The 13,257-nt window shown below is 54.1% G+C and overlaps 1 protein-coding gene across 3 annotated transcripts in view; it reads left to right on the forward strand.

Annotated features, from left to right (window-relative positions):
* The window catches only part of NFIC (nuclear factor I C), a 55,624-nt gene extending 42,367 nt beyond the window's left edge, over positions 1–13,257 (forward strand). The window contains exons 7-11 of one of the 3 annotated variants that reach the window (XM_090289290.1): positions 2,920–3,045; positions 5,628–5,812; positions 6,438–6,585; positions 8,674–8,759; positions 13,070–13,257. In XM_090289290.1, coding sequence (XP_090145416.1) covers positions 2,920–3,045; positions 5,628–5,812; positions 6,438–6,585; positions 8,674–8,759; positions 13,070–13,087 — 563 coding nt within the window. In that variant the 3' untranslated portion in view covers positions 13,088–13,257. The remainder of the gene's footprint in view (positions 1–2,919; positions 3,046–5,627; positions 5,813–6,437; positions 6,586–8,673; positions 8,760–13,069) is intronic. The other 2 variants (XM_090289291.1, XM_090289292.1) reach the window with 2 other exon arrangements.

Here is a 13,257-nt window from a genome sequence, read left to right on the forward strand (position 1 = left end):
CCTCTGCTTATCTCAGTCCCTGAATCATGTGGCCACCCTCTGCTACAAGGGACACTGGGGACTAGAGTCTTATTCTGGTCAATTATGTGCCCATCTAAAATTTAAGCGTTCTGTTACTAAAGAAGAAGGGTAGAGCAGATATTGGAAGACTTATGCCTTGTCATTTACGGATTGGGAACTCAAAAGCCCTTCTCATTAACTCTTGTGATTGAAGAGACTTTCTGCATATAAAATATATACTATTTAAACCTGAAATACAGCCTCTGTGATGTAGCCATAGCAGCCCTGAGAGGTAAAATTATAGCCTTAAGTATTGATTAGGAAAAGAGCAAGGTCGGAAATAAAGAACCTAGCTTTCAATTCAGGAAGCTCAAAAAAGAAAAAGATTTAAAAGTAAGGAGATGTTAGAGCGCATTACTATGGCTTGGTCTGACCTTCCTGCCCTGAGAATGGAGTGGCACCAATGAAGGAACAAGGAGGAAACCTGTACCAGCTTTGGGTGTGTGATGGGGAATTAGGGAGCTGGAAGGGCGTGTCACAGGGGGGTCTACCCCCCTCCAGCTTCCATTGGTTGTCTCCAGTGATGGCAAAGTCACTCCCTCCTATGGGAACCTCAGTAAAAACCCTGCTGTATGCTTGTCCCTGCCCTGCAGGTGCTCACAGCCTAGTAGGAGAAATGGATTCCTATGTCCTCTTTCCCCCTCCTCCTTTTTTTCCCCTCCTCCTGTTTCTCCTCCTCCTGGCTTCCTCCAGCTTCCTGTCTAGACAGCCCACAATTAGCTGCTCATTAAGGGGATTAAGCTGATTGGAGCACTCTCTCCCTTCTTCTATTGTGGCTGCCAAAAGCAGTGTTCAGCTAACCCCCAACTCCAGCAGCCATACTCTTGCTTGAGAGGGTTAGCGGTCTAGAAGAGATCATGCCAACTCCACCCAGGCAAGACCCATGCAGCCTCATCTTTCAGGCCCCATGAGCCAGCTTCCAGGCCATTGCCCCATCCAGAAGTGCCCTTTCTCCTCCTGGCCACCTCCCTCCTGAGGCCTTCCCTGGTTACTCATACAAATGGGGCAGAAAGAGGGCACTCTCTGCTCAGCTCCCAGGGTGCTTTGTTTTTGCTGCTTCTGTGGCCCTTCTGGGGACTTAGGCCCTTCACATAAGTGGTTATTATGGGGGTGAAGCAAGAAACCCCCATCCCACCCCCCATTCCCGGCTCCCTGGCCCTCTCCTCTGCCCCCTGAGTGGTGGAACATGGCCTGTGGAGTTACAGAGTTGGGTTTGAATCCCAGCTCCACTGCTTGTTGACTCCCTGGCCTTGGGCAGGTGACTTCTCCCATCAGACCTTAATCACCACATCTGTGAAACAGGGGTGACTCCTGTAAGCCTTGCATGGGGTAGTTGAGAGGATGATGTGAGAGCAGGCTCCGAGTGCTCTGCACGAGACCTCACAAAGGGTCCTCACCCAGGATGACTCTGCCCCAAGGGGGTACTGGGCAATGTCTGGGGACATCTGTGGTCATCCCCAGTGTCCACAGTGCCAAGGGAGGGAGCCTTACTACGTAGTAAATGTTCACTGAATGACGGCTGGTCTCAGCAGACTAAGCACTCCATTCACCACATACTCTTGTTGACCACCCTGTGTTCTGGAGGCCCTGAGGCCCTGGAGACCAAGCGGTCAGCTAGACTGACCGCTCCCACAGCCTGTGGCTTGTCCCTCAACCTGCTTCCCTTAGTCACACTTGAATAACGCACAGTGGAGCTGGCATTCCAGTGGGGGATGGCCTTGTTTGTTCTACGAACGGATGCTCAGATGGGAGCTATACAGTCCTGCTTGTTCTTTGAAGACTATGTGCTTCAGTGGGACAGACCAGCACGTGTACATCTTTGATGAGGGCAAACAGGATGCTGGGATGGGGACTTGCAGCTGTGTGTGCCGAGAGAAAGACGGCTGCTCAGATGAGGGGGATATTACAGGTTAAAAGGAGAAGCAGGAGCTTAGATGGAGGATGTGTTAACTGACGGTGGTAGCTCAAATGGGGGCATTATAGGCCTGTTTGCTGAACAAATGGGGGATGCCCCAATGTGGGGGTGCACGCTCAGGGCCCTCTAGAGCCTGCCCAGGAGCACAAATGGTTATTCTTACAGCACCCACTGGGCTCTCCCTCCCATGCCCTGCCCTGGCTCCCACAGGCCCCATCTCAGGAAGCTCAGGAGGGGCGGGTCCACACCAAGCTATTTCCATCCAGGACAGGCTGTTCTAGGAAATCCTCCTAAGTGAGTGTCTGACAGCCCTAACCTGGTTCTGCTGCAGCCCTGCACCAGCAGAAAGGCTGCCACCCCTCCCCCCCACACACACATACAGCCCAGAGCCAGCCTCCTCTCATGTCCGCAACTGTCCATCCCACTAGCTCCTCCTGTTCCCTGGGAAAGACTGGACCCTAGCTCCCAAGGCCCAGCTGACCCATGTGCCAGGATTTCCTCATTCAAACAACACTGTGCATCCTCAGGGCCACCGAGGGCAGGATGGTTTATAATAGCAAAAGCAGTTGATAGCCTGAGTGGCCGTCGGGGGCCCTGGTTCCCAAATCTGGTTCACCCCAAGCTATGCTGTCAGAGAGGACAGCAAGTTCCTTATGTGGAAATGCCACAGGGAAAGGATGCATTTCCCTGGGCAGACCTGTATGTGGAAGGAGAGAAGGTGGGGGGCCAGGTTGGGACATCAGGGGCCCATGTTGTCATCAAAGCCATGGACCCTGGGTAACTCCCTTCTCTGTTCTGAGCCTTAGTTTGCTCCATCTATAAAATAGGCCCTCCAGCCCCTTGCCCACAGACTGCTGAGAGAAAGGGGCAAGGGCTCTAGTAGGAAGACTGGGGTCCCGGGAGTGGCCTGCAGCCCTGTGACCCTCTGACCCCTCTCAATACAGGCATCTCATCCCCGGTGAAGAAAACAGAGATGGACAAATCACCTTTCAACAGCCCGTCTCCCCAGGACTCCCCACGCCTCTCCAGCTTCACCCAGCACCACCGGCCCGTCATAGCAGTGCACAGTGGTAAGCACATGGGCCCCTGCGGGGAGGTGTGACCAGGCACTCTTACCAGTCCCCTTGAGGCCAGGGAAGTCCCACCAGCCATCTGAGCACGAGTCCTATTGCTATAGCCTCCCTTCCAGGCAAGGAAACCTGGAGGTGCCGTGTGGAGAGTGCCCGGACCTGATTTTGTCTCTTTGGGCCTCAGTTTCTCCTTTTGCAGGAGAAGGAGGCAAAGCCTGTGGCTTTGCCCCTCAACCTGCTTCCCTTATGTTGCACTCACAGACAGATGATAGTGTTGGGTGGTCACAGAAGGAGGCAGTTACTCCTGACACGTGGCCAGACACAGGCCACACAGGTGATATGGGGGCACTCCCGGCCACACAGACCAAATTGTCACCCCAATAACAGAAGGAAACAAACTCCAGCGGTCTGCACTGGGCCCTCCCTAATGTTACCTGTCAACTGGGGCTTCCCCTCCCAGATCTGTCATTAGGACTAAATGAGTTAAGTTGTGGTCAGCCCTCGAATATTGCCTGTTACCCCACTGTTGTGATAATGATTTGGTCCATACAACGGCAGACACACATATAGAGAGGCAGAGAAAAGCATAGCAGAGCGGTTTAGACCAGTAGCTGGTAAACTGTGGCCCTCAGAGCCTGTCCTTATAAAGGGAGTTTTATTGACCCATGGCCATACCCATTCTGTGGCGACTTTCAGGCTATGATGGCAATGTTGAGTAGCTGCAACAGGGACCATATGGCAAAAAGCCGAAAATATTTACTGTCTGGCCACAGACTGGAGAGAAAACATGGGAGTGACAGTGACAGGGCACAGGGCTTCTTTTTGGGTGATAAGAGATGTTCTGGAATTAGAGAGTGAATATACTAAAAGTCACTGGATTGTTTAGAAAAAGAAAAAAAGCAAATACCAGTTATGAAAAGGAGTGAAGCTCTGACACTCACTGCAACGTGGACGGACCTTGAACACATGGTGCTCAGTGAGAGAAGCCAGACACAGAAGGCCACACAGTGTGTGATTCCATTTATGTGAAATGTCCAGAGCAGGCCCATCCTCAGGAATAGAAAGTGGTTGCCAGAGGCTGCGAAAGGGGTGGTGTTGGGAGTGACTGCTGATGAAATGGGGACTTCTTTGGGGATGATGAAAATTTTCTAAAAGAGAGCATTACAATGGTTGCACAGCTCTGTAAATGTGCTAAAAACCATTAAAGTATATACAGTAGAAAGGTGAATTGTACAGGGTGGGCAAAAGTAGGTTTATAGTTATTTGTATGAAGAAAGACACACAGGGTATGATTATTATACAGTAGCTTTACTAACTCAAAAGAATCTCACAGTGGTCCTGACTGCCGTGGCTCAGTTGGAGCGTTGTCCCCATAAACTGAAAAGTCACGAGTTCAGTTCCCATTCGTGACAAATGCCTAAGCTGCAGGTTCGTCCCAGTCTAGGTGCTTACAAAAGACAACCGATTGATGTTTCTCTCTCACATCAATGTCTCTCCCTCTCCCCCTCCCCACCTTAAAATCTATCAGCATGTCCTCAGATAAGGATTTAAAAAAATATGTCACAGTGGCACAGTGCACTTAGGTAAAATCTTGTTAGTGCTCAACTTGCCGGCCTTCATTATTTACACATTCTTATAGTCTTTGAAAATCAGTAAACAAACCTGAATTTCAGTGACCTACTTGGGTGAGCCCCACTACCTCCTTGAGGTGGTTGAATTCAAACCTACTTTTGCCCACCCCCATACAGTATGCAAATTACATATCAATTTAAAAAAATACTGACCACCCAGCCCTTTATGAAAAGAGCTAGCTGAGCCCTGGCTGGTGTGGCTCAGTGGATGGAGCACCAGGCTGTGAACCAAAGGGTCAGCGGTTCCATTCCCAGTCAGGGCACATGCCTAGGTTGCAGGCCAGGTCCCCAGTTGGGGCCGTGCAAGAGGCAACCACACATTGATATTTCTTTCCCTCTTTTTCTCCCTCCCTTCCCCTCTCTCTAAAAATAAATAAATAAATTTTTTTTTTTTAAAAAAAAGCTAGCTGAGCCCTCGGTTAGGGTGTGAGCCATAGGGCCAGATGGCCTGGGCTCCAACCCTGAGTCTGCCATCTGCTTTCTGTGTGGCCTGGGGCAGAGGACATAACATCTGAGAGCCACCATGTCATTCTTCATTTAAAAACAAAAACAAGTCAGGGCACATGACGAGGTTGCACGTCAGGTCCCCAGCTGGGGGCGTGAGTGAGAGGCAACCACACAGTGATGTTTCTCTCCCTCTCTTTATCCTTTCCTCTCTCTCTAAAAATAAATAAACAAACAAATTATTTAAAAAATAAAATAAAATTTAATTTAAAAAAAAACAGAAACAAAAACAAGGATGATACTAGAACTTCAAGGGTTTTCCATGAAAGTCAGCAAGTTTGGGCGTGTGAATGACCATGGGGCCTGGCCATCACAAGCACTGCTGGGTCCTGCTGCTTTCATTATTGTCAAATGCACCAAGGTGCACATGCAACCCACAAAAGCAGTCACAGAGAGCAGAACAGATTAGCCAGGGCCCCCAGTAACTGCTCCTTTCCATCTCCACAGGGATAGCCCGGAGCCCTCACCCGTCCTCAGCCCTGCACTTCCCCACCACCTCCATCCTGCCCCAGACGGCATCCACCTACTTCCCTCACACAGCCATCCGCTACCCACCTCACCTCAACCCCCAGGACCCGCTCAAAGATCTCGTCTCACTGGCCTGTGACCCGGCCAGCCAACAACCTGGACCGGTGAGTGTGGAGGGTGCAGACCTCCCCTCCTGTGCTGGGCTCCAGGCGACCTCCCTGGGGCCCTGGGCTGTCTCAGGTGGCCTTCTGACGTGCATCCTCTATTTGAAATGGTTTTCTGAATGGCGGAGGTCCACAGTTCTCTTCTGAAGCACTTGGAGCTGGGCTGGTTCAGAATTTGGGCTTTGCAGGTGTTAGAATTAACAGCATGTATTTTATGAAATGCTTCGAAATCAAACATGGTCATATGGCTGCAGCTCAGGCCTACTTTTGCCAAACTGTCACAAAAAGCTTTCAGTATTTGGAGCTTTTTGGATTTTGCAACTGCTGGCAAGGTGGTGGATGGCTAGGTCCTGGTAGTGAATGAGGAAAAGCGTATGAACTGCCCATGATGTCAACCCATGTTGTTTAGGACGAGGCAGCATCTCATAGAAGGAAAGCGAGTGGGTATAAAGTGGTTTAAGGAGGAGACAAAGGGAGTGCAGTCCCAGGACGCTGGAGGCCTGAGGGCCCCTACCCGCCCAACTCACCCGGCCATGCCAACCTCGTCCCCCACAGGACTGTGGACGGCAGCCGGTGGCAGAGGGGGTGTTGTCACCTTAACCGCCTGTCTCTCTGTTCCCCCCAGTTAAATGGAAGTGGGCAGCTCAAAATGTCCAGTCACTGCCTTTCTGCTCAGATGCTGGCACCCCCACCCCCTGGGCTGCCGAGACTGGCGCTTCCCCCTGCCACCAAACCCACCCACGAGGGAGGAAGCACGTCACCGACCTCACCCTGTAAGCACTCGGGAAGCGGTGCCTGTGGCAGGGCGGGCGTCCCCAAGGGGCCCCCTCCACTCCCCTCCCCGACTGCTGGGGTAGGGGGCTCAGTCCCAGCCTGGTGGGGACTGGCAAATTCTGTGGGTTCCCAGATACAAGCCCTAGGAGACAAGTCTGCAGCCTGCCCTAATTGGCCAAGTGGCCTGGGGTTCCCATGTGCCCACTCTGAACCCCTAAGCCTTCCTCTGTGCAACAAGCCACTGACGATAGATAAAGATCTCCAAAAGGCAGCCTGAGGGCCAGACCTGGCCCCCAGATGCCCTTTGTGGGACATGAAAATCTGTTGTTGTGTTAAAATCAGGACATTTTACATAAAAATTACAGAGTTCCAAATTCTTGGGAAAAAATGATCACAATAGACCCTCTTCTTGCCAGTGACCTGGACTGAGTCATACACAGTCTCCACTGGCTTGCCTAACCCCCCTGAAAGGCCCTGGGTGAGCTACCTTGCCTTCTAGAACTTGCCATTCTTGATGTGGTTCTAGGTGATAGCATGGCAGAAGCCCCTGGTTGGTCTCGTCACCTTCTAGAATTTTCTGCTCTCTGGATATGGCTCCAGATTACAGCTCGCCGCCCCACCCCCACCCCCACACACACCTCCATTCACTTCCCCCATCTGGGGCTGCTTCAGGCTGGGAAGCCACTCCAAGATTCCCCACCCTGGGCTCTATCCATCAGCAGGGGCTCTGTGCCCAGACTCACTGGATCCCAGAGCAGGCCTGGGTGGGCTGTCCACACTTCATCAGGCTGCCTCGCTTGGGGCCGCTGATCCCACTATCCTCCCAGTGCCCAGCACCCAAAGCATCTGTCCTACCTCCTCCTCTTGGGCCAAGCAGCCCCAACTGGGCAGACAGTTTCTGAGCCCCGAGACTTCTCCCCAACATCTCATTCGGCCTCTCACCTTCCTTTTGGGTGTTCTCTCTCACTCCCCAAATGAGATTCCTCACTCCATCTGAGCAAGAGGGGCCAGCAGTTCCATCTGGGCCTCGCTGGCCCCTTTCCTGGCATGCAGCACCTCCTGCCCCGAGCAGCCAGTGCCTGCCAAGACTTGGGGCAGCTTCAGGTACAGACAGGCTTTGTCTGAACACCAGATGCCGTGCGGGACAGTGGGTTCAAATCCTGCCTCTGCAGCTCAGTCCCTGTGTGACCTTGGGCAAATGTCCTCCCCTCTCTGAGCCTCAGTTTTCTCAGCCGCAAAATGGGTCAGTCACAAAACCGGACTTGTCGGTCGGAGGGGAGCAAGTGAGTGAAATAGATTGGGGAGAACATTTAGTGCGATCTCAGGTGCAGAATAGTCAGTGTGCGGTGATGGTGGTCACCCACTACTCACTTCCTCATCTGTGAAATGGGGAAAATAATGTTGGTTTCATTGAGGCCACTGAGGGTTAAATGGGATTATACCCAGTGCCTGGCATACAATAGATGCAGACTAAACATGGATTCCCTCTTCTTCCCGGCACTGGGTTCTTAATGACAAGTTTAGCTTGCTTCCCCTCATAGCCCCCCAAGCCTCACTCTTCCCACTTACCTTCACCCTGGCCAGAATCATTCAGGGACCCTCCATCACCCCAATCCCAGTCTGTCTGAGGCCCCTGACCCACAGCAGTGCCCAGCCATGAATTATTCACTTGCCCACAAAATGTGATGGGGGAAATTAAAATACAAATATATATGTACATGTGGATGCAAACACCCAGCCTTCCCCATCCTCTCCAGGAGAAAAATGAATAAATAAAATAGTCTCAGTAATTGATGGCGCCCCGTGCGGGCTGCAGGCTGCCGTTGCAGGATGGACCAGGCAGGAGAACACCCTGAATAATTCACAGGCGGTATCTGAATTATGAATCTTTCATCCTGTGCCTTTGTTCCCAGCAGACACCCCTCCCGAGTGACCCCGGGGGCCTGCGACTGTGGGCTTTCTGGGTGCCCAGATTAGTCGAGGGAGGGCACTGGGTGCTCTGTGACCCTGGGCAGCGGCCACCCTCTCTGGGTGCTCCCGTGCGGCCCCCTTTGCTAACGGGCTCTCGGTCTCTCTCCTCCCCGCAGCCTACTCTACGCCCGGCACGTCCCCTGCAAACCGTTCCTTTGTGGGATTAGGACCAAGGGATCCAGCGGGCATTTATCAGGCACAGGTAGGGGCCAAGAGGCCGGCTGGTGGCGGGGAGGGAGGGCCAGGGCAGACGGGCCAGCCTGGGTGTGCAGGGAGAGGCCAGCTGCTGGATCCCGAGCCACCCCTCCCTCGCCGTACCCATGGCCCAGTGGGCATTAAGCATGGCAGGGGGACCAGCTTCCTGTACCCTTCCAGGGCTTCAGATATGACTGTAGCTCTAAACCCTGCCTACAGCTCCTTGCTGGGAGACCCTCCTGGGCTGTTGTAACCCCAGGCCTGCCTGGAGGTGAGGAGACTGAGATCCACAGAGGTGAGGGCATTTGCCCAGGATCACACAGCACATCAGCCCAAGCTTTCAAACCGCCCCCCCCAGTCTTACCCCTCCCATGTCATAGGCCAGAGGGACCCTGAGGAAGGGGGCAGGGGGTGTCAGAGGACTACAGAATGCCAGGGGCAGGCGGGGAAACTGAGGCAGCCTGTGACAGGTGATGGGGCCTCAGGCTACAGCCTGCGAGGCAGGGAGGGTGGCAGCAGAGGCAGAGTTGGCATTACTGCAGCTGAGAGTGCACCAAGGCTGGGGAGGGGAGCAGGCTGAGCACAAGACCAGGAGGCTCAGAGAGGAGCAAGTTACCTGCAGCTGCACAGCAGTGGAGGACAAAGCCCCCGTGGACCCAGAACTGGGACTGGCTCCCAGCTTCTGGTGGAGTGCGGAGTAGCCTCAGCCCCCCCCACCCATGTATTCTGACTCCAGCCTTCAGGTCAGGGTTCAAGTCTGTGCTGTGTGAAGGCTGGGAGTGTGTTGGGAGGCAGTGTCTGGGGGTGATGGCTGGACCCCAGAACCCCTGGTTTTTGGCACCTGTTAAGGAGGGGATAGCAGAATGTAAAATAGCCCAAGCACCAGCTCCCACAGGGCACCTAAGAAACCTACCCGGGGCTCCCCAACAGCTTCAAATTGCCACAGCCTCAGAGATCAGAGATTTGTGAAATCCCAGGAGCCATATTCAGACCCTCCAACCACTGTGGGAGGGTCCCTTGCAACTGAGTCCAGGAGCGTGGGTAGGGAGGAGGTGAAGAGACAGCCACATCTCCCATTCTCCTCTGAGATCAAAGGCAGCCACGCTGACAAGGCCCAAGGACCTGCCCTCCACAGCCTGGCCTCCTGGGGGCCCTCCAAGGCTGGCCTGAGTACAACTCCAAGGGTACAGAGTATAGGGAGGACCTGGCCGTCCCTCTCCCTCTCACACCCAGCCCTGCTTTCTTACCCTCTCTGTCTCTTCTGGCCTCGGGCACCTCCCAGGGAGCCTTTGAAGGGCCTGGAACGTTAAGGAACCAGTTTCACCCAGAAAGAGCACAGAAAGGCCAGGACCATCCCACACACCCTCTCACGCCCACATACTAAGCCTTCTGCCTACAGAGCCCCCACTGGGATCTAGACCAAGGGTTCACTTGATCAGGGTCACCCAGCAAGCTGGAACGATCCCAAGACTCCCCGCTTTGAGTTTTGGGTCCCCTGTAGCCATCCTCTCATAAGTTCCAGCAGTGTGGGTACCCCGCCCCTCGGATGCTCAGAGAGCCAGGCATTTCCTCTCCCACCCCCACCCACATCCCTCCCCACAGGAGGCTGGGAATGTCCTGATTGCTTGAGAAACCCAAGTTAGTAAAAACAACAGAGAAGGGGCCCTGCCTGCCTAACCTTTCCCCAGCCACCCTCCACCTCACCTCCTCCATCATCAGTCTGCATGGGGGAGAGGGGGCCCACCCCAAGTGGACAGCCTGAAAGCGGAGGGATACTGAGACAGGCAAGGACAGGCACCTTTGCTTCTATAGGCTTCTCGTTGCCCCCTCTTGGTCAGGGGGATGTTGGGGACCCAGAGAGGCTGGGACAGGGCTGGTGAGGCTCTGAGGAGGGGCCTTCAGGATGCTGCCTGGGTAGAGGGGGTTGGGTCCCAGGAGCAAAGTCCTGCCAGGCAGAGAAGGATGATGGTGTCTCAGCAAGGGCCCGGCACTGACAAAGGCTGAAGGTGACAGAAAAATAGCTGGAATGTGGAAACCTCAAATGTGGGCTATGGCTGGAGGCCATGGGGAGCTATGGAAGGGTTTAGAGTGAGGGAGGGGCACAGCCAGATCTGGGAATTGGAAAGAATTTTCTGGGACTGATGTTGGTAGGGGGGAAACACGGAAGTGAGATGTCCAATTGACTAGAAACTCCCAAGAGAGCCTGGGTTATGGGGGAGACAAGGCCCCCAATCTGATGAGACCTCTCTCCCTGGTACTGCACAGGCTGGACCCTGGGTCACTGGACTAAGGGCACCCCAATCCCTGGGTGGGGCCAGGCCTCCCTTCCGTCACAGAAGGGAGGGAAGGGAGTAGGAGGAAGCCTTGAGTGAGACCCTGCTCCCCCATCTCAGAGCCCCTGTGCAAAGGCCTCAGAGCTCAGAGGCCTCTGGTTTCTGGCCCAGTCAGCATTTCTGCCTCCGCCTTCATTATTCCTGGCAGGTTTCCTTTACTCTGCCCCCCTACGCCCTCCCTACCCCCAGCCTGCTGTGGCTTCTCTCCCTCCCCGTGTACCCTCCTACCTCCCACCACATCAGTGCCCCATCCCCCTGATCAGTATCCCCTCCTCCCATCAGTGTCCCCTCTCCCTGATCAATATTTCCTTCCCCATCAGTTCTCCCTCCCCCTGATCAATATGCCCTCCTCCCATCAGTGCCCCTCCCCTGATCAGTATTCCCTCCCCTACCCCCCATCAGTGCCTTCTTTCCCTGATCAATATTTTCTCCCCCCCATCAGTGCCCCCTCCCGAACAATGTCTGTTGATCTCCACCTGGTCAATTACCACCTTCTCCATTCCCCTCCGCTCCCCGTCTTTCACCATCAATCCCCGCAACCCTGAGCCAGCCATCACTATGGCCCACAGAGAGGGTTCCAGGGACTCTGGCACCTTACCCCTTCACCTGTGATGGGGTGCCCCCTGGCCAAACATTCTGCACCAGACCCTTTCTGCTCCAGAGCCTGTCACACCCCTTCAGCAGCTGAGTAAACCAAGGGCCAGAGAGGTTAAGCCACCAGTGCCCAAAGCCATACCAGTGGCTCCAGCCAGCCCAGGGGGACGCCAAAGCCCAGACCTCACCCCTGGCACTGCACTTCCTCAGTCTCTCAGATGAGGGGGAGGATGATGAGTTGAGGATGCCACCCCCATTACTGGGGCCAGAGCAGGGCATCCAGCAAGGGAAGCAAGGGAGGAGGGAGGAAGGGCCAAAGGGAGGCTGGCCACCACTGGAGAGGGCCACGCCCAAAGTCTGTCTGGTTGCCAAGGGAAACCAGACATGAGGTAATGGCCAGGATGAACTTGAACTTGGTTGGAGGTTGGGGGCTGGGAGCCACAGCACCAGTTTGATGGGATGGCAGAGCCACTGCAGGGCAGTCTGGTTGAGAGGGATGCAGTTGATTTACAACAGGAGTCGGGGATGGCACTGTCCTGACCTCAGGGAAGTGGTAGCTGTCCCCAGGCCCACCTGCCACGGGGAGGTTGTGTTTCCAGGGGAAGAGTCTGTATAGCAGCTTGTGGGGGGAGACCGATGCCGGAGCTGTCCAGTGCAGGTCTGGCCTCCCTTCCAGGAGCCTCTGCCTCCCAGTTTGCAAAGTGGGAGTCTTGACTCCCTGGGGGTCAGTCCCAGGCAGAGGGAAATAGAGGGCTGGGGCCTCTCAGGCCTGAGTGCAGATTCCGGCTTTCCATTTTCCACGCTGCTGGCCTTGGGCTTGACTTCCCAGTTTTCTCCACTGCGAAACAGGGTGGTCCCTCCTTCACAGGAGTTTGAGGCAACCATTAAATGGAAGAATGTTTTAAGAAAAAGGAAGCAACCCTGGTGACAGTGCTTGGGTTAGTGGCATTGCTTAATGACTGAGAGTGAAATGACATTTCCCCCCAGTTCACACTCAGGGCAGTGAGGTTCAGAGTGCTGACTGCCAGATTCAGAAAAAAAAGAAAAGAAATAAAGAAAAAATCTCAGGTTGCTCAGGTAGATTTGAATTCCAGATAAACAAAGGGGGTAAAAATAACTGTATACCACAAGTTGCTCAGTAGATACTTAAAGGTTTATAGGAAATTCAGATTTCACTGGGCGCACTATGTTTTATGTAGCAGCTCTGCTAAGGGATGAAAGTCACTTGCCCAGGACCACCCAGCAAGTGAAGACAGGTCTGGGTTGTGGGTAGACAGAGGTCACAGGTCACAGGGGGATGGGTGGGGCAGAGGTGAGTGTGGGCAGTGGCAGAGCCTGACCCCAGTTTCTTTCTCTTCCTCTCTCTTTGTGTCCCCCTGGGGCCGGCTAGTCCTGGTACCTGGGATAAGCAAGATTTCTTCCCACGCCCTGCTCCTTCATCCCGGGGGTGCTGCACAGCCGGCCCCCAGCCCATGTTTTCGGTGGAAAGTTAGAGCAAGCAAGAACATCCCGCCGACTCCCAGCCCAGCCGAAAAGACAAAACACACAGACACATATACACAGGAGGAAAAAAAGGAA

Source organism: Furipterus horrens, unplaced genomic scaffold (assembly GCF_987537825.1).
Source record: "Furipterus horrens unplaced genomic scaffold, mFurHor1.1.pri manual_scaffold_10, whole genome shotgun sequence".
In the NCBI taxonomy this organism is placed as follows: Eukaryota; Metazoa; Chordata; class Mammalia; order Chiroptera; family Furipteridae; genus Furipterus; species Furipterus horrens.